At 37.0% G+C, this 27,843-nt stretch overlaps 1 protein-coding gene across 12 annotated transcripts in view; it reads right to left on the reverse strand.

Annotated features, from left to right (window-relative positions):
* DCDC1 (doublecortin domain containing 1) overlaps positions 1-27,843 on the reverse strand; it is a 490,806-nt gene that overhangs the window by 373,159 nt on the left and 89,804 nt on the right. For all 12 annotated transcript variants that reach the window (XM_009460183.4, XM_016920610.3, XM_016920609.3 and 9 more), the window contains one exon: positions 15,943-16,036. In XM_009460183.4, the coding sequence (XP_009458458.2) occupies positions 15,943-16,036 (94 nt within the window). The remainder of the gene's footprint in view (positions 1-15,942; positions 16,037-27,843) is intronic.

A 27,843-nucleotide genomic window follows, 5' to 3' on the forward strand; every position in this document is an offset into this window, starting at 1 on the left:
GAGGACCATGTCTAAGAAACCCTGGAACCAAGGAAAAGTCAAAGAGACTGCAATTCCAAGGAATGAAGACTTCCTGAGCAGCATCTTTCCGACACAACAGGCTCTTAACTGGCTGCCTTTGTGTATACCAAGTCTTGCCCTAGAGAGATTTAAGGACTGATTAATTATTGCCAGCACTTAGCACCCTTCTTCAGCAAGAGACCTAAATTTTTACATTTCATAACATTTGAAAAGTAAAGGTAAATGCTAAGGAACTCAATGATTGAAGAGAGGCAAATACACTTAAATTTAAAGAAGAAACTTTATCCATAAGCCTAATCTTAATTCCCTAAAAAGTTGTAGAACAGATTATAAAATGGTTTGTGAACCCTCAGGAAAACATAAAGTAATCATTAGGACCCAACATGGGATCACTGACTACTAAACAAATATTTAATGAACAGAGAGAGAGATTCTTGCATGGAGAGAGATTCAAGCTCCCTACATGGAGCTTGAGATTTCCTACACCAACATATAAACAATATTTCTTCCAGTGGGAACTAGGTCACAATACACTGTGGCTACCATCTATTGTCTTTAAGAAAGGTACTGCCAAATCTGTATGCCCCTTCCCAGATAAATGGGTGTATCTGTAGGAGACAAAGTAGGAGAACATGTAATGTTTACAAACCTCCTATTTAAGTCCTCTATTTAGAATTCATGATTGCTTGCTTTTAAATGATTCTATTTAAAAGTCAAAGAGAATTATATTACTTAATATCCAAAACAAGGCAAAAAAAAATTATGAGTGGATGCTGCCTTGGCTCACAATTTCTTTCCTGAAGAAAGTTATAAAAGGAATCAGAGTGAATGAATACACACACACACACACACACACACACACACATACACACACACATATACATATATATATATATATCCCTGCCTGGGGCTTGACTTTAGGCTACAGTTTATATCATTTTGAGTCAGCCCCAACCCCCCTAAAACCCCCTAAGCCCCTTAAAGAATAGATTTCCGTTAGATATAATTTTCCATTAGCAATGCCGTTCCTGGAGCCTAGACAGTCTGAACTATTGCAGAATTCCACATTTGGCAGAACAGGAGCAGTGCTAGATGTACAAGGATAGTACTAGGCATTTTTAGAGCACCCAAGAAGGAGGAAGCATTTTGACTAGACCTAGACCCTCTCTCATTGCCTGAATTTTCCACTTATGTTAGGCAGCATCCCTAATATTTTTTTTTTGAGACGGAGTCTCGCTCTGTTGCCAGGCTGGAGTGCAGTGGCGTGATCTCGGTTCACTGCAACCTCCACCTCCTGGGTTCAAGTGATTCTCCTGCCTCAGCCTCCCAAGTAGCTGGGATTACAGGTGCGTGTCACCATGCCCTGCTAATTTTTGTATTTTTAGCAGACATGGGGTTTCACCATGTTGGCCAGGATGGTCTCAATCTCTTGACCTTGTGATCCATCCACCTCAGCCTCCCAAAGTGCTGGGATTATAGGTGTGAGCCACCATGCCCAGCCCCCTAATTTTTATACTATTTTACAATATCTACTGTGTTATTTAGCCCTATGCTGAACATGGGAATACAGAGTTTACAAAATCTTCACCTTCATGTAGTTTACACTCTAGATGAAAGACAGACATTAAACAAATAACTGCCAAGTAGTTTTATTAATTGCAGTTGTGATAATTACTATACACAGGGTGCTATGAATGTAACAGGGATACCCATCTATAATGCCTACTTTTATGTGCCAACTTGATGGGATCACAGGGTATCCAGACATTTGGCTGAACATTATTCTGAGTGTGTCTGTGAGGATGTTTAAGCATTTGGATAGGATAAATATTTGAATCAGTAGACTAAGTAAAGCAGATTGGCCTCTCTAATGTTGGCGGGCCTCATTCCATCAAATGAGGGCCTGAATAGAACAAAAAGGTTGAGTAACTTGGACTGTAACTAACTATGCATAGATTCTATTGGATCTCCAGCTTGCCAACTATAGAGCTTGAGTCTTCTCAGCTTCCATAATCACATGAACCAATTCCTTAAAACAAATTAAGAGAGAGACAGAGAAACAGAGAGAGAGAGAGAGAGACACTATAAATAGATTCTGTTTCTATGGATAACCCTAAGAAATACATCACCCTAGACGAGATAGGGAAGGGGAATAGGAGCAAGAGAGAGTCAGGAAAGTTTCTCAGAAGTAATATTTAAATAAAGACCTTAACATAAGTAGGCAATAGCCTGCCAAGAGGATAGGGTGAGAGAGAATCCAAGCTAAGGAAACATGTGATAAGGTACTGGGGCATGAAGGAGAGTGTTTGAGAAACAGAAACAAAGTGATTTGAGTGCAGAGTGGAAGGAGCCAGTAATACTAAGTAAAGATAGAGAAGTTGGGAATGAAGAAACCAAATCATGAAGGCCATTCAGGCCATGATAAAATTAAAGTATTGGTTCAGTATGCAAGCTATGAAAGAATAAAATCATTTTTAAAATAGTGTTAATAGAATGATAAAATTAAAAGACTTGTGTCTAAGTTAGAGATAAGTGAGCTTGCAGATGCCACTAAATAAACAACCATATTCTTGGAGGATTAATATAATCTAAAGCAGGACTATTAGCATACTGTAAATCTCTGCCCTAATCACAGCCTAGTCAACATTTTTATAATAACTTGGACAAGGTAAAGTTGATATGCTTACTAAATTTAAATTCCTGGGTGACAGATTAAATATCTGAAAGATCTGGACAGGCTGAACTATTAAATAAAAACCTTAGAGGTAGAAGTTTAGTAGGAATTCATATGTAAAGATCTGTTCTCACATCTAAATAACTAGCACTACAAATACAAGATAAGAAAGAAGTAGCTTAAAAGCAAATTGTGAAAATAAATTTGGGGGCTTTCAATGGCTGCAAGTTCAATATAGATTAATTATATGATGCGTCTAATAGGAATAATAATGCAATTTTAGGTAACATACTGACCTGGAAAAAAAGAGAGGGTAGGGCTGTTTTACTCATCATTGATTGACCTGGAAAATTGTGTACAATTTAGGGCCCCACAAAGAGGAATACTGAAATAACTAGACAGAACAGAGAAGAGTGAGCAGGATGATGAGAAGCCAGATAAATAGTTGAAGAGGCTAGGGATATTTAACCTTGAAACACTTAAATGATACATATTCAAATATATGAAAGGCAATCACAGACTAGGAATTAATTTCAGGACCAATGATAAATATTTAAAAGAATAGATTTCTGTTAGATATAAAACAGATTTTTTAGAGAAAGTATAGCTGTCAGAAATGGAACAAGCAGTGACGGGATGGACACTTGTTGCAGACAATTTAGAGGAGATTCATGAACAAAGTGAGATTTTGGTGATCACCAAAGGCCCTTCTGATGCTGAGATCAAAAGTAAATCTATCAACAACACTGTCCTGAAGCAGATACTGAAAAAAATAGTCATTATCATTTGTCTTATACTACATTGAGTATCAAAAGTGAGAATCTTCTAGCTTTTAAAGTTCTATAGAATGTAGCAAAACACTACTCAGAGTGGCAGTGAATCATTAAGCATGAGAACTACCAAGAAAAAGCAGTTAATAGTGAGTAATTCATTGCAAATGTAATTCGACAAAGAAATTTTTGGAATTCTAATTAATTCATTCACTTAAAAGTATTTTCATCTCTTACTATGTTTTAGGCACTATAACATAGACTATGCTTACTAATTATTTATTTGAATATTAATATTTTTGAGGACCTATGATATGCCCAGTTCCATCGTAGATATTAGGAGAGTTTTGGAGATTTTTTTTTTTTTTTTTTTTTGAGATGGAGTCTTGCTCTGTCACCCAGGCTGGAGTGCAGTGGCACGATCTCGGCTCACTGCAAGCCCTGCCTTGGAGATTTTTTTAAAAGTAAAAGACAAAAAGTTATCTTTAGTTAAAGAAATAAGAATGATACACAAAACAGAAATACTATATAAACAATTTTATGGTTTATGATACAGAAAAAAATCAAAAGAGGTTATGAAAAGAAGGTATTAGTAAACCAAATAGATAAAGTAGGATTTAAATAATATTTTAAAACTTTGCAGGCTGACCTGCCTTGTAAAAGACTCAGAGAGCCCACCTAAGCCATGCCTGAATTCCTGACCCACAAAAATTGAGAAATAGTATGTGTTTTTTTCTTTAAGCTGCTAAATTTTGGGATAATTTGTCAGGCAGCAACATATAACTAATACCAATTTTAGAAAAGAGATAATACAGTGTATTCCATTATTATTCAAAGTATTTGTTGTCCCTTCCTGAAGGAAAAGTACACTTCCCACCTTATTCATGTCAGGTTTAGCTGTGTCACTTGCAATGCTCTTCCCCGTGGAAGAGCCAGACATCCTCACACTGTTGAATTAAGAAGATGGCATGTGACTTGCTTTGACATATGCAAGTGTAGCTGCAGTCAACCCACACCAACATGTAGCATGAGTGAAAAAAATACATTTCTATAAGCCACTGAAAGTTATAGGGCAAAATAATACACTGAAAGTTGTGGAGTCATTTGTTACCATAAAATAATATATCCTAACTGACACAACTCACTGAACTTTGAATAGATGGAGAATTGGAAGATTATTCCAAGTGAGCAGAAAATAGCATAAAGAAGGGTAAGGAAGCTGGGCATCCCATGTGTCACTGAATGCTCTGGAACATTAAAGAGACTGATCTAGCTACAACTAAAGGTCCATGTTGGGTACTTGTGAGTTGTGGGTGATTAAGTCGGATGACTGAGCAAGATCACATAGTGAAGTTTCTTGAATGTGAAAATCGAGAATGTGCAGATTGTCATGAAATGTAACATTTTGAACAACAAAAAAATTGAGGGATATTTAGGGAGATTATTCTGACAATGCAAAGGATTAAGATTTAGGAATAGAATTTAGCTGTCTAAATAGTGAATAACAATTATGTGATAACATTTAAGAAGTACAAATAGCTTACTATATGTGGTACGTATTGCCACAGTAATATTGCACAACAAACCACCACAAAACTCAGTGGCATAAAACAATAAGCATTCACTAAGCTCATGAGTCTGCAAGTTAACAGGGTGGTTCTGCTGGTCTTGCCTGGGCTTGCTCACATGTCTTGGAATCAGCTGGCTGTCAGCTGAGCTAGGGTGACCTTGGCTGGAACAACTGGGGCAAATTGGTTCTGCTCCATTTGTCTTTTTTTTAAATAATTTATGGAGGTGAAATTCACATAACATAAAATCAACCATTTTAAAGTGAAGAGCTCAGTGGCATTTAGTAGATTCAAAATGTGCAACCACCACCTCTATATAGTTCCAAAATATTTCCATCATTCCAAAGTAAAACCACTTATACATACATTAAGCAGAGTCTCCTTTTCCCTCAGGCCATGACAAACACCAATCTGCATTCTGTCTCTGTGGATTTATTCGCTCTGGATGTTTCAAATAAATGGAATCATATAATATGTTACCTTTTATGTCTGGCTTCTTTCACTGAGCATAATGTGTTCAAGATTCACCCATACTGTAGCATTATCAGCATTTCATTCCTTTTCATAGCTGAATAACATTCCATTGTATGTATATACTACCATTTGTTCCTACAGTTGCAGGACATTTGGCTTCATGAACATTCATGAACATTTGGCTTTTGGCTATTACGTATAGTGTTGCTATAAACATGCATGTACATATACTTGTTTGAGTACCTGTTTTTAATTTTTTTTGCCTAAATATCTAGGAGTGGAATTGCAGGGCCATGTGGTAATTCTGTGTTTTTCTCTTGGAAGACTCATCAAATTGTTTTCCAAAGTGGCTGCACCATTATCCATTTCCACAAGCAATGTGTGAGGGTTCCTTCCACTTTCTTTACATCCTCAACAACACTTGTTATTATCTTTGTGTGTGTGTGTGAGTATGTGTGTGTGAGTTTTATTATAGCCATCCCAGTATGTGTGAAGTAGTACTTCATTGTAATTTTTGACTTGCATTTCCCTAATGATTAAGGATGTTGAGTGTCTTTTCATGTGCTTGTTGCCATTTGTATAACTTCTTTGGGAAAAGGTTGATTCAAGTCCTTTGCCCATTTTTTAATTGAATTGTTTGTTTTTTGTTGTTGAGCATGAGTTCCTTATATATTCCAGGTTTTAAACCCGTTTCAGATAGATAATTAGCAAATATTTTTTCCATTCTATGGTTTGTCTTTTCACTTTCTTGATAATGTCCTTTGGTGCACAAAAATTCCAAATTTAATGAAGTCCAATTTAGCTATTTTTTTCTTTTCTTTGCTCATACTTTTGATATCATGTCTAAAAACTGATTGCCAGATCCACAGTCGTGAAAATGTGAACCTATGTTTATTTCTGAGTTTTATGGTTTTTGCCCTTTTATTTAGATTGCTGATCCATTTTGAGTTAATTCATGTTTATGATGTGAAGTATGGGTCCAACTTCAGTCTTTTGCATGTGGATATCCAGTTCTACCAGCACCATTGATTGAAGACGCTATTCTTTTCCCAGTGAATGGTCTTGACACCTTTGTCAAAAGTCAATTGGCCACAGATGTATTGGTTTATTTCTGGACTCTGAATTCTATTCCATTGGTCTATATGCCTATCCTGATGCCAGTACCACACTCTTTGAATTACTGTAGTTTTACTTGTAGTAAGTTTTGAAATTGGGAAGTGTGAGTTCACTGGAAGTAGTTTGCAAGGTTAAGAGTACAGTCCAATCCTCCACAAGACTGTCTTTACTTAAGACAACAGCCACATGTTTGGCGGGTCCCCATGCCACTCTTACTTCTGACCAGCTGGCTACAAATTCTGGGATTTATACTACTCCTTCAGGTTAAATAATTTCTAGATGTCTCACAAAACTCAGGAAAGTGCTATACTTATGGGGTCAAATTGGTCTGATACCTTGAGAAATACAGAAGTGCTGTTGGAGAGCAAATAACAAAAAGTCTGAGACTTATGAAGCGGCTTTCACTGAGTGGCGTCATGTTTTGATGGTGCTTTTATATGCAAGGGCTATGTAGGGCTTTAAGATTTGTTTGTTTGCCTTTAACTTCAGCGGTGTCTAGCTGCCTATATTGGGTCATGTAGTTGAATATACAGTTTTGTAGTTGTATTTTTACTAATGGGCCTGTATATAGAGAATAGGGAAATTGACCTTAAATTTTATAATAAGCAAAGACTACACAGAATTTGAGCTTGATGGGGCAAAGCTACTAAATGCAGCTGGGATTATCTTCCAATAGTCTTGATGTTCAGAAAATGCTGGGATTGCATATGGCATTAGTATATTGAGGTGGGCTGTGGAGGGCTTAGCTCTACTAGCTGATCATGCCTTCCTTACTGTGCAGGCTGCTACTGCTTACTTAACCAAGCTGTGAACTTCACCTGAAACTTCAGGCAAGTGTGAGATTGGGATTACATTATTTTAGGTGTTGCAAGGTGGAACAATATTTGCTGCTTTTCTGTATCTTGAAGGTAAATCTGTAGGCCAGCGCTTTCAAGGATAATGGCAACTGAGTTCTACATGCATGATGGTGAGGTTCTGTCTTTAAATTGTTAATACTGGGCCTAGATAGGAAGCATTACATCTGCTGCCTTCAATTCTACTCTTCATTATGTTATATTAAACTGCATTCTGGGCCGAAAAAGAAATGTGGATGAGCTAACATTAGATTCATGTGGCTTGATGATAAACTTTTAAAGTAACCTCTATCAATCAAAGTAGGCTCTACATTTTATCGTATAAATTTTAACCATGGTTCTAAATCTCATAAACCCAAACTGTGGCTTCACCTACAGAAAGGTGATAGATTTTTTTAATAAAAGGAACACTCTATCTTCTTCAGTTAAGATACAGAAACTATTCAAAGAAAGTATTACAAATCGAGGAATCGGATTCCTGAAGGAATCAAGGAGAAAGTAAAGTGGCTTGAAAATATGCTTAATTATTATGATCAGAATAGAATAGTGTATGCATGAAAATAAAATAAGACAAACTGATTTAGCTGGAGGAGATCAGAAATTTCCCTAGAAAAATGGTACACATCTGACCCAAGCACACATATTTGACAGATAGGAAAACACACACACACACACACACACACACACACACACACACACACACACATGCTAAAACCTGAGATCCTAAATGCCAGGTGAAGGAGATCCATTCAAGTCTAATTTCTCTTAAAGAAGTTCTTATAAAAGGGTAAAATATTTCATTTGTTACAAAATCAGAAACAGTAACTGGGACCCAGTGAAACCTATTAGAAGAATAAAGATAAGATCTTGGAGAGCAGACTGAGAACAATCCCCTAGAGGAGACAGGATCTCCAATGCTTAGAAGAGTTGGTATTTACATTACAGATAAATTTATAGTAAGAGCAACTGGGGAATCACTTTTGAGGATAGGACAATTATACAAAGAGTGCACATAAAATCTGGACAAATTGGAGAGAAAGATTGGTATAAAATATTACAAAAAAGTGCTGGGTGAACTCTAAAAATAGATGGGCCTGAGATTAAGGAAAGACAAAGACAAGATTAATTACATTACAGCAAATCCAGGCAGAACAATAATTGATCAAAGACTCCAGATCCAAGTTAGATGTTAGACTGTGGGAGAAATACATCCTGGGTAGGATTATTTAATTAACGGAAGTGAAAATAGGTAAGACTGGTTTGAACAAAGGATGCTATTGACAAACTTAGAACTGATTGACTTCATCTCTCTCACTATGAGAGACTCTGCAAGAAAAATATCTAGAGGCATATGTTAGAAAAATATGAGTATGGACCAGAAAGCAAAAGGAAAGTATTAATAAAAGAAAAGAAGAGACTCAACTGTGGCAAACAATGCTAACCCCAAGCCTGTCAGAAAAGGGAACTCTCTGAAAGGAAGAAGTATATAGTAGAAGCAAATCTTAAACATTGCAGAAAAAGAACTGCCTGACAGAAACGTTAACTGAAGAGCAGGAGCATTAAAAAACTGAGGAAAGACCATGTCCTTAGGAGGAAATGGCAGCAGTGTTCGTCCTCACTGGGACCCTTAGCACATAAGCCTCAGAAACACAAATAGCTGCTTCAATTTGGAAACCCGCCAAAAGTTATTCTACAATTTGAACTGATGTGGAGATGAGGGGGAAACTGTGCCCATGAAGTAAGTTTCTTAGGCTTAAATAATTCCATAGACAGATGCTGTTACAGCAACCACTGTGATTGAAGATGCCACTCCTAAGACAAGATGGATGCTATGCCACCAGACATTGATCACCCTCAGTTGAGCATGGGGTTTAAAAGCACTGACTCAGAAAAAGAAAAGGAAAGAACATTAAGATGTTTGGAATTCTTTAAAAGGGAAAAATGATACCTCAAATAAGTCTTTATGACTGGTGCTACTGCCAACACAAACTGCCAGACGTTGCAAGAATGAAACACTCTCACTCTCAGTTCCCTAAGAGCGTGGTGGCTCACGTCTGAAATCCCAGCACTTTGGGAGGCCAAGGCAGGCAGATCACCTGAGGTCAGGTGTTCAAGACCAACCTGGACAACATGGTGAAACCCCGTCTCTACTAAAAATACAAAAAAATTAGCCGTGCATGGTGTCAGGTGCCTGTAATCCACGCTACTCGGAAGGCTGAGGCAGGAGAATCACCTGAACCCAGGAGGCGGAGGTTGCAGTGAGCCAAGATCACACCACTGCACTCCACCCTGGGCAACAAGAGCGAGACTCCACCTCAAAAAAGAAAAATAATAATAACACCAATAATGATGAAAGCTAATTTTATACTATTGAAACATTATACCTTATAATGTTTACCAAGTGTCAGGCACTTGTTCTAAGGACTTTACATATATTTCACTTAATCTTTGCAATGTTGTTAAGGTAAATACTATAATTCCTATCTTATAGATAAGGAAACTGACTCTCAGAGAAGCTAAGTAATCTGTCCAAGGTCACATAGTAAGTGGTATAACTGGAATTTGAATTCTGGCTCTAAAATCAGAGAACTTAACCAACACTTTGTGCAGCCTCTTTGAGACAGAAGACAGTGTGCATTGGTCAATTTTTCCCTCAAGATACTGTAACCTTATGCTGTAACTAATGCCTTAATGGGAGATTGCTTCCCGAGAAGTTAGGTCACAGGTCATAGAGCCTGGTCAACAGCTTGGGCTGTCTGGCATCTTGGAAAGACTGATGATAATATTTTCTCTTCTCTACCTTCCCTCACTTAGTCTCTGTTATGGTCTTTGGCAGCAGTCATGTGGGTCTGAATTACGCCAAACATAGGGTCCTGGAAACATCATTTTGCATGCAGTGGCCACATTTGCTGGGAGTGGCTACTGTTGTGAATGTGCTGGATATGTTGTTGATGTTGTGATAATCATTTTGTTTGCTTGGAAACAAGGCATATGAAAATGTTGGTGTAGACCTAATTCAACTTCTGAGGTCCTAAGGGATGACACCCACACCAGGAGCCCAGACGGTAGCTGCTGGAGACATTCCAGCTCCAATCAGGCATCCAGAAGCCATCTGGCTGATACTGGGAAGAATAAAAATTAGGACTTTGATTTCTTTGCACTTTAACTTGAAGAGTTTGAAACTTTATTGGTTTTTAACTCAAAAAGGTACGATAATTTGATCTTGAAATTTTCTTCTGTGTGGACTTTAAAATTTTGGATTTTATTTGAAATTTTATTCTTTTAATTTTAATGTCTCCACTAAAGTTGATAATGGGCAAGAGCTAACATTCAAATTCATCTCTATGTTATTGGAATTTTATGATGAAATATCCTGTACTTAATCTAATTTCAGAATCTCCAAGAAATTTATCAGAGAATATACAACTATTTTGGACAGTATTGCTGGGCATAATTTGGGGTGGGAAATGAAATAGGAAGTGAACATTCAGTATGTCCAGAATGACCTTGGAGTCAATTTAATTAATGTAGTATTCTAACTCATTTCAGAACCACTAGGGTAAATTTAACAGTACTCATTACGATCTAGAAGGGTCCACAAAGAACGAGGGTATGATTATTGGAATGGATCCTTCACAGAGGTCCTAACAGACTAAGGATCTCCTCCCTTGAGAGGGAGAGTGACTCCTCTGGTTCACCATCATGTAATAATTAAGCCAAAGAAGTTAAGAGATCAAAAAGTTTGGAAATGTTAGGAGGAATGAGTGTGTTATTTAAAACCTCCCTCAAAATCAGACACTGTCTACATCTGTCTTCCATCTGAAATGCTTGTATAACAGCAAATAGCTGATATATAATTAGTAAATAGAGGAATGATGTCAAAGTGACACAGAAGTTTGGTTAATAAATATATGCTTTGTCCTAAACAAAGGAAGCCAAAAGGGTAGGGGCAGAATTCTATTCCAAAATAGTTGTATATTCTCTGATAAATTTTTTGGAGATTCTGAAATTAGATTAAGTACAGGATTAATATATTTCATCATAAAATTACAATAACATAGAGATGAATTTGAATGTTAGCTCTTGCCCATTCCTTAAAGGAAGCCCCACTGGCCCAAATCTCCACTTCGCTTCCATCTGCATTGTCTCACACTCTATTGTTTTTGTGCAGCTTTAATATCTTCTAAAGCAGCACTCTGAGATGCCTACCCAGGCTGTTTACATTATCTCCTAAGTTAATCATTATTGTTTTAGGTAGTATTGTGGTTTTAAAGGTTAATAGATTTTTGAATGGTTTTCCCAAACCCTAGTTTCCCCATATCCCTGTTATTTTGGTGGGTATGATTTTGCAGAAGGTATTGTTTATGCATATATACATAATCGGCCTTCCATCTTATTGGGTTCCACATCCCTGGACTCAACCAAGTATGAATGAAAAACATTTTTAAAATAATAATAACAATACAGAAATAAAAATAATACAAGTTTAAAAACAATACAGTGTAACAACTATTTATATAACATTTACACAGTATTAGGTATTATAGGTAAGCTAGAGATTAAAGTAAACAGGATGATGTGCATAGGCTATATGCAAATACTACACCATTTTATATAAGGGACCTGAGCAACTGTGGATGTTAGTATGGGGGAGGCCTCCAGTAACCAATCCCCCACGGATATCAAGGAATAACTGTATATGTAACAGCATGTTGACCATCTGTAGGAATATGGCATCTGTACACAGTAGGTGAGTAGGTGTACTCCTTTCTACTGTAGAAAGGATAGATCTACACAAGAACCATAACAAAATAACTTTTTCATACGTAACAATAAAAATGTCTTTATTAAAATCTTCTGTGGTAGAGGTTGAATTCAGTAATGACTTCTTCCATGTGGCCTCACATAAATTAAACTCTCTCATTACTGGAGAAAAAAAAAAGCCAGGCTGGTGGATCATGCCTGTAATACCAGCACTTTGGGAGGCCAAGGTAGGAGGATTGCTTGAACACAGAAGTTCAAGACCAGCCTGAGCAACCAACAGAGAGAGACTCCATCTCTACAAAACTATTTTAAAAAGTAGGCACAGTGGCCTGCACCTGTAATCCCAGCTACTGGAGAGGCTGAGGTGGGAGGATTGCTTGAGCTTGGGAGCTCAAGGCTGCAATGAGCTGTGGTTGCACCACTGCACTCCAGCCTGGGCAACAGAGCAAGACCTTGTCTCAGGAAAAAAAAAAAAATTGTCTATGGCTTAGAATAAAATCTAAAAATAAGCAATTTGCCAATCCTGTTGGTCTTTTCAAAGGTTTACTTGACAAACTAAAAGTAGTTTAATATTATATCAAATGTGCTTATTTCTCATAGCATAGAAGGAAAACTTAAAAGTATATCTAATTCCAAAAAAGAAGCAATAGGTAGGAGAAAATTTTTATTTTGTGTATCTGTTGCTTTTAGTCCTTGGTACAATTACACTTATAATCTGTGCTTATAAATAAAAAGTAATTGCTATGATTTTAACATTAGACATTTTTAAAAGATTTTTTTCTGATCTGATACAAAGCGAGAAAAAAAAGTCACATATCGAATCAAAAGAGTATCAGCATTTATTTGTTTAAATTAAAAGATAACTTTCACATAAAACTTGACCTTTCCCAAGTTGAAGTTCAGAAAACCATCCAACACAAAAGTTTAGGGATCTCAATCATTTGATGCACAACATCATAGAAACAAAGAAAAAAGAAGTTCAAAAACCTAATGTTAAGTGACTAGGGTGCTACAGACTGGAAGTTCCTCCAACAGGATTAGCTTCTTTAAATATTTTAAGTCCAGTGAACTTGTAATGCTTCCACATGTTAGCGGTTGCACAGGCTAATTTCAGCTGGCATAAGCTTTTATAAGGATGCAAAAACAGAGGGCAAGGCATGCATTAAAATGTGATAATAGGACACTTCTGGGATACGTGAAGCACGAGGCATGAATCTGAATGCCTCTGGCATCCATGAAGTATCACGTCTCAGAGTCAGTGCTTTCCTGTTTTGATAAGTAATTCTGTTATACCATATTTGGGAGGAGAAAAATAAACTTTCTAAATATAAATCTTTCATCTTAACAAAGATCCCTTATAGTTTCAATTCTAGCAGTTCATCCAAATCTGATGTTTTAATTCCAGGTGAACTGGAAATAATTCAAGTCTAGATAGGGTATTAAGAAAATATATTGTTTATTTTTATTAATGCAAGTTTAAGAGCAATTTCAAAATATTGTTGATCATAAAGAAAATCTTAGCCAGAGTAATGGAAGAGGAGACAAAAATGCCAGAAAGAAAGAAATCAACATTAATAATGACACTCTTATTAACCCCAAAGAACAAAAGGAAGGATTCTTTGTGTTACATGTTTTGAAGGTAAATAACCTTACCTAATCCTTCTAGATAATGGGTAGGTATCTACAGGAGATTTGAAATCTTCAGATAAAAACATGTAATGAAATGAAAAATAGTTATGATATCTAATAAAAACATTTTTTAAAAGGCCAAGAAAAACAAATTTACTTTCTGAATACACACATATGTAATCCTTGGCCAAAAAATTTGAGTTAGAAACAATAAGTATCAAACTATCATAGTTATCATTCAGTAAGTATTAATTAAGGATGATAAATCAAGGAAAGAGTCTGCTTTTATATAGTACAAGTGAGAAAATGGGAAACAAATGGAAGTATCTGCTGTAGCCACATCCCAAAATCACTTCAGTTGTCTGAATCACTACCCTTGCAGTTAAAGGCATGTTATTTAATATCTTGGCCCTCCTCAAGCATGGAGTTAAAGTTTGGATGAAGTTATAGGACCATTTCAATAACATATTTAAACTCACAAATGTGGAATTTCTTTTCAGAGGCTAGCAAAACAAAACAGTATCTCTAGAGATATTAGATGGATATCTAATCTCTTTTGACAAAGACAATGAAATTACTTTAAAGTACATTTCATAACTTTTTTTCTTGCCTGAAGATGAGCTACTTTTAATAGTATAACAGTGGAACCAACTAAATGTCCAAGAGTAGACAGTTTAATTCATTCATGCCACATTTATGAGTGTCAGCTATGTCCCAGGAACTGTGCTTACTACTGGTATTACAACAAAGATAGTGTCTCTTCTTGCCCTATTTTATGTTACATTGTGGTAGAAACAGATCATGTAGGAGAGTGATATAGGATTCATTCAAAAATCCAAGTACTATTTATTGAGTGCCTGTTCCCAGGAAGCCTGTAGCCTGGTAGGAAGGGTGCATACATACAAAAAAGTAACAAAGCAATACAATAATTACATCCTGTATGGAAAGTACTAGGAAAACAAATGGAGTTCTGACATAGACGAGACAGTAAAGTGGAAAGAGAGAGGGAGGCAGAAAGAGAGAGAGAGAACAGAGTACAATGGTTAAACGCTGCTACTGGAGCCAGGCTGCCAAGGTTTGCATCCCAACTCCACCACTTGCTAGTTGTGTGATGTTGAGCAAATTACCTAACTTCTCTGTACCTCAGTTACTGCAATAAATAGGAATTACAGTTTCTCTGAGAACTAAATAAGTTAATGTTTGTGATAAGCTTAGAATAGTGCCTGGTCCAGAATAAGTACTACCTAGTAGTAGAGTTGATAAATGCAAGAACCTAGTGAGTGAATTTCTCTATTGTCAAATTAATTCCTACTCTGTCAATTCTGTGACAAGGGATACATACTTTGAGGGACAATGATGTGCCGGAGCCAACTTGTGCCAGTTTGCAAAAACCAATTGTTCTCATCTCTTCTCCAAATACTTTATTCAGTGAGTTAAAACCCTTCCCTCTGAACTCTGCATTCAGTAGTAGCTTCAGATTGGCCATGGTATGAGCACCTATACCATGAAGTTGCTAAATGCTACAAATCAGGGACTTTTTTTTTTTCAGAGCCAATTGATAACATTTATCAGCATACTGCTGATATACACACTTAGTAGAGAATAATGGGTTACTGGAGTTCTTCCTAGTGGTTCCAAACTGAACTACGTTTAGTTTGGTATATTTGTTACATTTCATAACTTTTGAATAAGCTCTAGAAGTTGACCAAAACAGTTTTAAAACATCTATCTGATCATACAGTAATGCAATTTCTCATTTTTGTTTTTGGAAAGCTGTATCCTATATAAATTGGCTGTTACGTTATAAAAATGTATTAATTACTTTTATTTAATTATGGTTTACTAAGGTTAAAATACCCATCAATTTTTTAAAAACTCCAAACTTGTGTTGAAATAAAAGATTCCTAAAATCTTAATGTCCTTTCATGATTTTCCTTTGTATAAGAATATTTATCCAAGTTATAATTAAACTGTTTTATTATATGTTTTTCTTTTAAATGTTTAAAGTAAAAACAAAATATAAATGTCTTTCAAAATATTATCAAATGGTTTACAAAATCTTTGCCACTTACCTTTTGAAATATCTTCAATTTTTCTGCCATACAAATCATAAAAATATCTGGCTGGTAAATTTAGATTCATTTTTATTGTGCAAGTATCTAAAACCTGTGCAGGAAAAAAAATTATAAATAATTTAGTAAACTGGTTAAATTGAATACACATTTAAACTCTTTTCTATACTATACAGCTATTAAAAATTATATTGTAAAATAAAATTTAATGATTTATAAAATGTTCCAATATATGAAATTTAAAAGCAGTTAAAATTGCTACATTGTACTTGCATGTGTGTAAAAAAACACCTAAGTATTAGTAAAAAAGAAAGAAAGAAGATTCAACAAATATTAAATACTGGTTATCTATTATTTAATATCTATTATTATCCATTATTTAATATCTATTATTTATCTATTATTATCTATTATTTATTATCTATTATTTATCTATTATCTATTAAATATCTATTATTTAATATCTATTATTTAATAAATGGTAGACCTTTAGAACTCTGAGGGATTTTTATCTTAGTCTTGCAACTTTCTGTATGTTCCATTTATTTCACAATGAGAGGATATTACCATTTAAATTAGATTTTAAGTACCTACTTTCCTTAGCTTTTAAATGTTTTCCAAATGTCCTAAAATAAATAATAAAAATAGTCTGATCACAGTTCACCTTGATAACTTATGTTGTTTGGGTACTAAAAACTGAACTTAATAAATCACATTTCAGGTTTTCCATGAATATGAGTCTCAAGGACTTTACCTTTAATGGTTTCTAATATGCACTCTCTTTTAATATTACAATATCATGACCTGTTCTTGTTATTTTACATGCAACCCTTTGAAACCAATGTGGCAATTATCTTTCCAACTTCAAGGAAGATTTAAACATGCTTCAGCTGGAAAAAAAGTTCTACTCACAAGGTGAGGAAAATTAAGGGAACAGAAGGGGTTTGAGGAGTGTCAGGTAACCTGAGGCAGGTTGTTAATAGGTTTTCAGAAGTAACTTCCAAAACATGAAATTCACCATATTCATCTAAAAATATAAAATATATTCCAAATTGAAATTGAAAGTGCTCTGCCATCCATTTTTTACTATTCCCAGCTATAATATTACTTTCCCATAACCAAGAACTACTACTGAAGGACAATGTGAATTATATTAATATGATTATAGTAAACAGAACATCTTTCAACTGCTCAAACCATCTTTCAGTTGCCGATACTACCTGTCTCTTTTTGCCCACTTCTGTCCCTACTTTATTATTGGAGCCCATAATTTAGTCCTAGCTTAACCAATTCATTAGCTTTGTGACAATGTATGTATTTCAATAGCTTAGTGTTTATATAGAGGCAAAGTTGCACTTTCCTTTCAGCCTGTAGAACAGCTTTCAAACATTGTGACTGATTTGGTTTATATAGTTGCTCTATCAAAAGACAGGTTGAATTTTAAAGGCAAATATTTAACTGACAAATTAATTTGACGAATTGGTCTTTCTTGGGCTGTATGTACCAGAGGTTCTCAGCCTTTATTCTACTCTACTCCTATACATAACTAATCATGTCCCCATGGACCACATGCTCCCATGACCATTCAAAGGGTTGCATGTTTCTTGCACACTAGCTGCAATTCAGAGCATTGAGCAATTTAGAGCAATGTATTGCTGCTATTTTTCTCACAATCAAGAATGCATACCTGCTCATTATTAGGAATAATGTTACAGGAATTTTTTTTTTTTTTTGAGATGGAGTGTCACTCTGGTCGCCCAGGCTTGAGTGCAGTGGTACGATCTCAGCTCACCGCAACCTCCGTCTCCCAGGTTCAAGTGATTCTCCTGCCTCAGCCTCCCAGGTAGCTGGGATTACAGGCATGCGCCACCACGCCCGGCTAATTTTTTGTATTTTTAGTAGAGACGGGGTTTCTCCATGTTGATCAGGCTGCTCTCGAACTCCCAACCTCAAGTGATCCACCTGCCTCAGCCTCCCAAATTGCTAGGATTAGAGGCGTGAGCCATCACGCCCAGCCGGGAATATTCTTGAGCTTTCTAACTTATGAGGAAAAGATCATTCGCAACATCAATGCTTTACCTAGTTAAATAAAAAAGTACTTGCAAAGAATGTAACAACCCTGGTGATTCTCTAAATAACCCTGGTTATTCTTCCTGCCTTCTTGTTTACTCTTGTGGGTCAATTTCTTCAGTGACTACTGCCCACAAGTTCACCTAGGACCCCCATCCCATGGACTGAAACCTTTACTAAAGATGCTGGGAAAGCAATGTTGAAAATATAAAAAAGTATCAGGAAAATAAACTGGAGTTTGTATGTGGCTTGAAACAAAAAGAAGAGTGGAACATATTGACTGACATTGGCATGGGATCCATGCTTGTTTTTATTTTAATACTCTAATTAACACAGTTGGTGTCTGACTGGCAAAATTCTCCTGTCACTGGAGTGAAAGTAAAATGGATCACTTTCACCACCACTCTCATTGACAAAAATACTCAAGGGAGATAATTCAGTACAAATTGCTCCTTAGCCAATCATGTCTGAATATTATTAAGCATCTACAGTTGGTCTCATAGACCGTAAGCAAGACATAATCTCCTCTTTACAACCCCACATTACTTATCTTTCCAGTCCTCATGTTCAGTTCTCAATTTCTTAATATTATGAAGTTATTACTGTATTTAAAAGTATAATGATGTCCTTCGGTACAATTTATATTTCCTAGTTATGAGTGAAGGTTCAAATATCTAAGTATCATCTAAAGTTACAATTTACCAATTAAACTAAGTAAAACTATAATCTACTTGAAGGTAGTCCCATTTACTTCAACCAAAATTTCAGTAATTTAAAAAAATTATTTTAAATATTGCTGCCTTTGAGTCTTAAAAAAATCAGTCCCTCCTTCCCTCCCCCTGTAGGAGTTCACAGTGTCTGCTGTTGCCATCTTTATGTCCATGAGTACCCAATGTTTAGATCCCACTTATAAGTGAGAACATGTGGTATTTGGTTTTCTGTTCCTGCATTAATTTGCTTAGGATAATGGGCATCCAGCTGCATCCATGTTGCTGCAAAGGACATACTTTCATTCTTTTTTATGGCTGCATAGTATTCCATGGTGCATATGTACCACATTTTCTTTATCCAATCCACTGTTGATGGGCACCTAGCTTGATTCCATATCTTTGCTATTCAGAACAGTGCTGTGATGAACATACGAGTGCATGCGTCATTTTGGCAGAATGATTTTTCTTTTGGATATATATAACCACTAATGGGATTGCTGGGTCAAATGGTAGTTCTGAGTTCTTTGAGAAAACTCCTTACTGCTTTCCACTGTAGCTGAACTAATTTACATTCTCACCAACAGTGTATAAGCGTTCCTTTTCTCCACAGCCTTGCCAATATCTGTTGTCTTTTTGACTTTTTCATAATAGACATTCTGACTGGTTACAACACTTTCTAACTCAAAGATTCCCCTTTTCATTGAGCTAAAACATCAGTAAAAATGTCTGTGCAAACCAAACCTTTGTGCAAGTTTTAAGAGATAAATGAGTTTTAAAACTGGCATTAGAAAATCAAACACTAACATTTAATAATGTATGAGCAACTCTGTCATTCCTTCCTACTTGAAGAATGAAAAATCTTTGCAGTGTTTAAGCAATGCCAGCCTTCAGTAATCATTTTCTCAGAGTAAATTATCAGTGGTATGAATTAGTATCATTATAAGTTTCTGTCAAAAGCCCTGAAATGAAGCTGCTACTTGTAAGGTCATTCTTATAATTTACAATTGAAAAGTACATTATGGTGTCATCTTGCTGTAATATTAAGGTTAATTAAAATAGCATTTCCACTAATCTGTACCTGTTAAGCTTGTTAAAATATTACTTTTACAAATTCACATTTTGTTAATTCCTTTTTTTTTTTTTTTTTTTTTTTTGAGACAGAGTCTTGCTCTGTCACCCAGGCTGGAGTGCAGTGGCATGATCACACCTCATTGCATCCTCAACTTCCGAGGCTCAGGCAATCCTACTAGGTCTTCAGCCTTCCAAGCAGGTGAGACAACAGGTGTACCATATGACACCCAGCTAATTTTTTAATTTTTGTAGAGATGGGGCCTAGCTATGTTGCCCAGGCTGGTCTCAAGACCCCTGGTCTCAACTGATCCTCCTGCCTCAGCCTCCCTAAGTGCTGGGATTACAGATATGAACCACTGCACCTGGCCTGTTAATTCCATACAGCTCAAGTTTTAGAAACTCTTCTGATACTAAAATTTTAAATCATCATGCTGTAAAACCAGAATCTTCTTGAAAAGCACCTGGGAAAAAATATTCCACAATGTTTTCAGTTTAATCTACTTGTTTACAGATCTGGGAGTCATCTCCACCTCCAGACATATCTAGTATAGAGTTTGCAGCTCCTGGAATGGCCAGAACCTCTGGGTTGCCACTACTTCAGTTCAGATGAGAGAGTATACTTAGACCAACATCACCGTAGGTCATATGAACCAGCTTAATAAGCCATCAGACCCAAAAATGTCAGTTCTCCTCAGACAGAGAATCTTGAAACCTTTTAATATGGTTCTATGAGTTAATGCCTGGAAGCATAAGCCCCAACTTACACTTCCCCAACACACTCTCCTCAAAAGATTCTCTACTGTAGGAGTTAGCAAACTACAGTCCAAAGGCCAATTCCAGTCCATAGCCTGTTTCTGTGTGGCCTATAGGCTAAGAATGGCTTGTACATTTTGAATTCCTAAAACAGAAATCAAAAGATGAATCATACTTTGTGATAGATTTAAACATGAAATTCAAATTTAAGTACTGTACATAAAGTTTCTTGTAAAACAGCCACACTTGATCATTTACATATCTTCTATGGCTGCTTTCATGCTATAACAGCAAGGCTGAGATAGTTGCTACAGAGACCTTCTGGCTTGCAAAACCAAAATTATTTTGTTTGCCTTTTATGGAAAAAGTTTGCATCAACATTCACACGAAGCTCTATATTTTCCTGTTCTGTATAAATTAGCCTGAACTCCGTTATTCATTTCTAAAACTCTTCCATTGTGTACTCTGAAAACATCTCCCCTGATCAACAAATTTGACTAGACCCACAACCTCTTTTAAAAGAAACTAGGCTTTCCCCTGAGGTCACTAACTTCTTCAAAGCGCTCTCAAGTGGTGAGAATTTATTCTCTCCTATCACACAATCTGAAGTTTGGAAAGTGGTGTTACAATGCTATTTCAAGATAATTTCTCCCCAACCCTCTTATTGAACAAAAACACACAAGCGCTGTCCCCAACACCCAGGGTCTTGATGTTCAAGCATATCATCTTCTCTAACTCTAGTCATTCTTCCTCATTCTTAGATAATTTTTACTACACATAGCTTGCAAAATCCTAACTCTGGGCGACCTTCACTTTCCACTCTGTGTGCACAATGAGAGGCCTGGTGCTGCTGGACAAAGTCACACAACTGAACATATCAACATTACTATCATTCATGATCACCAACTTCCATGGTCCCTCAGTACTGCCCAGCCACTTCTATTTCATTTCTTTGGTCAAATTTCTCTCCCACTTTGCACAGAGTATTTCCAACCATCTCTAATCTGCTTACCTCTACCTAGCCTTTCCTTCCCTAATTGCGTCTTCATTTTCAGCAGATGACATGATCTCCTATGTCAGAGAGAAATTTGAAGCCTCATCTTACTGCTATCCAAGCTACAAGCCTACTTATTTCTACAGCCATCCACTCTTTTTCCTTCTAGTTATATTACAAGAGTTCCTGCTCCTATCTAAGGCCAATATTCCACTTATGCTTTCAATTATGTATGCTCTCAGCTTTTAAAGCAGTTTGTATTATCCATCATTTCTTCTCTCTCATGTATATTCATCTACTGCTTCTCAACTAGCCTGTTACCACTGATATTGAAATGTAAGTCTTTTCTATCTTGAAAATTAAATCTCCCCATACCTACCTGATATCTCCCTCTAGCTACTCCTCAACTTTACAGCTAAATGTCTTAGATTTGTCCATGCCCTCTTGTTTCTTTTCCTTTCTTCCCATTCATTCTCAGCCTGTTCCAGTTTGGCTTTTTTACCATCACTTTACTGAAATAATTCTCACAATGATTACCAATTACTACTCTATTGACAAACTCAAAGGACATTTTAAAATTCTTACTTGTTTTGAGCATTGTTTTAGTCCATTATCACGCTGCTGATAAAGACATACCCAAGACTGGGCAATTTACAAAAGAAAGAGGTTTAGTGAACTTACAGTCCCACATGGCTGGGGAGGCCCCACAATAATGGTGGAAGGCAAGGAGGAGCAAGTCACATCTTACATGGATGGCAGCAGGCAGAGAGAGAGCTTCTGCAGGGAAACTTCTCCTTATAAAACCATCAGACCTCAGGCCAGGCATGGTAGCTCATGCCTGTAATCCCAGCACTTTGGGAGGCCAAGGCGGGCAGATCACGAGGTCAGGAGTTTGAGACCAGCCTGGCCAACATGGTTGATTCCCCATCTCTACTAAAAATACAAAAATTAGCTGGGTGTGGTGGCGGGCACCTGTAATCCCAGCTACTCAGGAGGCTGACGTGGGAGAATCACTTGAACCCAGCAGGCAGAGGCTGCAGTGAGCCAAGATCGTGCCATTGCACTCCAGCCTGGTTGGCAGGGTGAGACTCCATCTAAAAAAAAAAAAAAAAAACCACCAGAGCTGATAAGACGTTTTCACTATCACAAGAACAGCACGGGAAAGACCTGCCACCATGACTCAATTACCTCCCATCAGGTCCCTCCCACAACATATGGAAATTCAATATGAGATTTGGGTGGGGACATAGCCAAACCATATCATTTCACCTCTCAAATCTCATGCACCCCTCCCAAATCTCATGACCCCTCCCAAATCTCATGTCCTCACATTTTGAAACCAGTCATGCCTTCCCAACAGTCCCTCAAAGTCTTAATTCATTTTAGCATTAACTCAAAAGTCCACAGTCCAAAGTTTCATCTGAGACAAAGAAAGTCCCTTCCACCTATGAGCCAGTAAGTTAAAATAAAAAGCAAGTTAATTACTCTCTAGATAAAATGGGGGTACAGGCATTGGATAAATACAGTTGTTCCAAATGGGAGAAACTGGTGAAAACAAATGGGCTACAGGCCCCATGCAAGTCTAAAATCCAACATGGTGGTCAAATCTTAAAACTCCAAAATGATCTCCTTTGACTCCATGTCTCACATACAGGTCATGCTGACGCAAGAAGTGGGTTCCCATGGTCTTGGGCAGTTCTACTCCTGCGGCTTTGCAGGGCACAGCCGCTGCTTTCATGGGCTGGTGTTGAATGTCTGAAGCATTTCCAGATGCATGGTGCAAGTTGTCAGTGGATCTACCATTTTGAGGTCTAGAGGATGGTGGTCCTCTTCTTACAGGTCCACTAGGCAGTGCCCCAGTAGGAACTCTGTGTAGGGACTCACAAGCTGCCAAGGCTTGGGGCTTGCACACTCTGAAGCCATGGCCTGAACTCTACATTGGCCCCTTTCAGTCACGGCTGGAGCAGCTGGGATGCAGGGCACCAAGTCCCTAGACTGCAATGTAGTATGGGACCCTGGGCCCGGCCCACGAACCATTTTTTCCTCCTAGGCCTCCAGGCTTGTGATGGGGGGCGTTGCTGTGAAGACTTCTGACATGCCCTGGAGACACTTTCCCCATTGTCTTGGGGATTAACATTCAGCTCCTCATTATTTATACAAATTTCTGCAGCCAGCTTGAATTTCTCCTCAGAAAATGGGATTTTATTTTCTATTGAATTGTTAGGCTGTAAATTTTCCAAACTTTTATGCTCTGCTTCCTTTATAAAACTGAATGCCTTTAATGGTACCCAAGTCACATCTTGAATGCTTTGCTGCTTAGAAATTTCTTTCACCACATACCCTAAATCATCTCTCTCAATTTCAAAGTTCCACAAATCTCTAGGGCAGGGGCAACATACCACAAGTCTCTTTGCTAAATTTTAACAAGTCACCTTTGCTCCAGTTCCCAACAAGTTCCTTATCTCCATTTAAGACCACCTCAGCCTGGACTTCATTGTCCATATCAGTATCAGCATTTTGGTCAAAGCCATTCAACAAGTCTCTAGGGAGCTCCAAACTTTCCAATTTTGTCCTATCTTCTTTTGAGCTCTCCAAACTGTTCCAACCTCTAACTGTTACTCAGTTCGAAAGTCGCTTCCACATTTTCAGGTATCTACAGCAGCACCCCACTCTTGGTATCAATTTACTGTATTAGTCCATTTCACACTGCTGAGAAAGACATATCCAAGAATGGGCAATTTATAAAAGAAAGAGGTTTAGTGGACTTACAGTTCCACATGGCTGGGGAGGCTTCACACTCATGGTAGAAGGCAAATCGGAGCAAGTCATGTCTTACATGGATGGCAGCAGGCAGAGAGAGAGCTTGTGCAGGGAAACTCCTCCTTATAAAACCATCAGATCGCATGAGACTAACTATCATGAGAACAGCATGTGAAAGACCCATCCCCATGACTCAATTACCTCCCACCTGGGTGCCTCCCACAACATGTGGGAATTAAAGATGAGATTTGGGTGGGGACACAACCAAACCATATCAAGCATGAACAAATCCTGAGATACAAGAATCCACTATTTTTTCTCCTGCTTTCTTGTCTTCTTCATAGGATCATGCATATTCATTCACTGGGGTTTATCAAGATAAGTTCTAGCCTTCTTTCTGCCCCTCTCTTAAGGCAATCTAAATGGTACCCCAACATTTCATCTTCCATTTACATACCGACAACTCCCAAATTGATATGTTTCTTTTATTCATCAATTCAAAATATTATTGACTACTAATATCTTCCAAGTGCCTGGATATGGCAGTGAGCAAAACCAGCCAGGTTCTTGTTCTCATGGAGCTTTTAGTCTAGTGCTGGACAAAGACATTTATAAAATGATCATATCATTACATGTGGAGTAGGTGGCATAAGGAAGGCTTCTGAGAAGAGATAAACTGGATTTATCTGGAAACAAGTGGAGAATACTGAGAGTGGGGAACTATTTCAGAGAACACAGCGTATGAAAAGGCTCCATGGCAGAGCAAGCAGGATGTATTCCAGGAATCGAAAGGTCAGCATATCAAAGGGGAGAGTAGCCTCATAGGAAAGGAAAGAAGCCTTCCTTATGCCACCTACTCCACACACATTTAATGATATGATCATTTCACAAATGTCTTTTTTTTTTTTTTTTCGAGACAGAGTCTCACTCTGTCAGCCAGGCTGGAGTGCAATGGCATGGTCTCTGCTCACTGAAACATCTGCCTCCCAGGTTCAAGTGATTCTCCTGCCTCAGTCTCCCGAGTAGCTGGGACTAAAGGCACATGCCACCATGCTAAGCTAATTTTTGTATTTTTAGTAGAGATAGGGTTTTACTATGTTTGCCAGGCTGGTCTTGAACTCCTGACCTCATGATCTGCCTGCTTAAGCCTCCCAAAGTGCTGGGATTACAGGTGTGAGCCACCACACCCATCTTTATTTTACAAATCTCTTTGTCCACCACTAGACTAAAAGTTCCATGAGAACAAGGCCATGGTTGGTTTTGCTCACCACCATATCCAGGTACTTGGCAGACATTAGTAGTCAAAAAATATTTTGAATTAATGAATAAAAGAGTTAATATATATTATTTCTAATTTAAACTCATTTTAGTATAAATATCTTTTGATCAAGATTCTGATAAGCTAGCAAAAAATTCTGACTGCTTTTATAAAATTATGCTGTAAAGTATGCATAATTCCAGAAGAATTTTTTTCAAATAAACCAATTCTTTTTAGTACCAGAGCACTGACTTTTTGCAAGTCCTAGGAAATAAAATAAGAAAACCTCTTCACATGTGTAGTAACACTGTTGGCTGCCTATCCAATATCCATTCTCCATCCTCATCCTTACTATACTGATTTTGTTTAGGTATACACTCTTCTCCCTTTTGACTCAAGGAAGACTACAATTATCTTTCTGTCGTCGTTGTTGTTGTTCTTTGCTTTTCTGTTTTTTTGAGACAGAGTTTCGCTCTTGTTGACTAGGCTGGAGTGCAATGGCTTGATCTCGGCTCACTGCAACCTCTGCCTCCCGGGTTCAAGTGATTCTCCTGCCTCAGCCTCCCGAATAGCTGGGATTACAGGTGTGCACCACTATGCCCGGCTAATTTTGTATTTTTAGTAGAGACAGGGTTTCTCCATGTTGGTCAGGCTGGTCTTGAACTCTTGACCTCAGGTGTTCTGCCTTCCTTGGCCTCCCAAAGAGCCACTGTGCCCAGCCTACAATTATCTTGATGGGTCTAAATTACCTATTGTAGTCTCACGCCCCTTGTCAGTGAATGGCTTAAGATAGACACATAACCCAGTTCTGGCCAATGAGACATAAGCAGGGGCTTCTGGGAAAGGCTAATCATTCACAGAGAAGAGATGGTCCTTTTGTGCCTCTGTATATAGTTATACCTGGCTGTGCAGCCATCTTGTTACCAACATATGAAAGAGTACAAACTCCAGAAAACTGTAGCAATCACAGCTGGAATTCTGTCATACTATGCTTGGTGCTGCCCTACCTCTGGATTTCTTCCTTCCTTTTTGCTTAAGTCTGTTTGAATCAGGAATCTGTTATTTGCAGCTAAAGTCATCCTAACTGACAGAAAAATACATTTTTTTGTCCAATGTTCCTCAAATGATGAAAATCTATTCAGCTAATTCAGTGAGTATTTGTATACCAAATAGATTACAACAGTATTCACTATATAAACCTAAAAAGCAAACCATTTAATTAAAAATCTAGGGAATAATTTTAGATGAAATTTATCAAGCTGAAAATTATGAAAATGAATGGATAATTGTGAAACTAATCATTTGGATTACTAAAAATACTTTACCTTTGGCAATTAATTGTACTTGCTCAGTAGAAGAGAACTACCATTTATTATGATTATTTTGAGAAAGGGAATCTGTTTTTATAGAATTTTTTCTTTTTTGCTAACGGAAAGGCTGTCAAATAGTTTATGAATTTTCCAAGAATTAAAACGTAATAAAATGCCATGGCATAAGTCTCTGCTCAGGCCAGCATTTTACAAAAATGACTTATAATCAAAATTATTATCATTATGTTAACCAGAAAATGCCAGAAGATTGGGCTAAATTTGTACCCATCTTATTAAGTACCTTAAAGGTACTTTTCTGAATAAAATCCTAGAGCTAAATATGCTGGCCTGTTATTTGTCTTATTCTCATAAAGGTAAGTGAAAGAATGCACACCAAATCTAGTTATTTGCTTGCACTAATAATGAACATAAATATGATTTGAAAAGGCAGCTATTTCTCGTGAATTTGTGTTCTGTGGTGTTTTGGTATTTTATTTTTAGAATGTGAATGAGAAGTAGATAACCAGAGGAAATTTTCTTAAGAATAATTAAATGAACCAGATTAAAATTCTAATCATATTATTATTTTTGTTTTTAAAATCTACTCTGTTGATTTATAATGTACATGAAATAAACTGTACCTATTTTAAGTAGGTGCAGTTGATGCAGGTAGAACAATGTATATCCGTATGTAACTACCACAGTGAATATATAGAATATTCCCACCACCTTCCAAAATTCCTCATGTTCTTTTCCAATTACAACTCAATACTCCTGGCCCTAAGTCACCAATAATCTGGTTTTTTTCACTAGAGAATAGTTCGTCTGTTCTACAATTTCATGGCATGTAATATTTTGTACCTGGTTTCATTCATTTACCACAATGCTCGTTCCTTTTTATTGTTGAAAAATAGTCCTTGACATAAATATATCATAATGTTTTATCCATTCACAGGTATATGGACTTTTTTACTG

Source organism: Pan troglodytes, chromosome 9 (genome assembly GCF_028858775.2).
Source record: "Pan troglodytes isolate AG18354 chromosome 9, NHGRI_mPanTro3-v2.0_pri, whole genome shotgun sequence".
Classification (NCBI taxonomy): Eukaryota; Metazoa; Chordata; class Mammalia; order Primates; family Hominidae; genus Pan; species Pan troglodytes.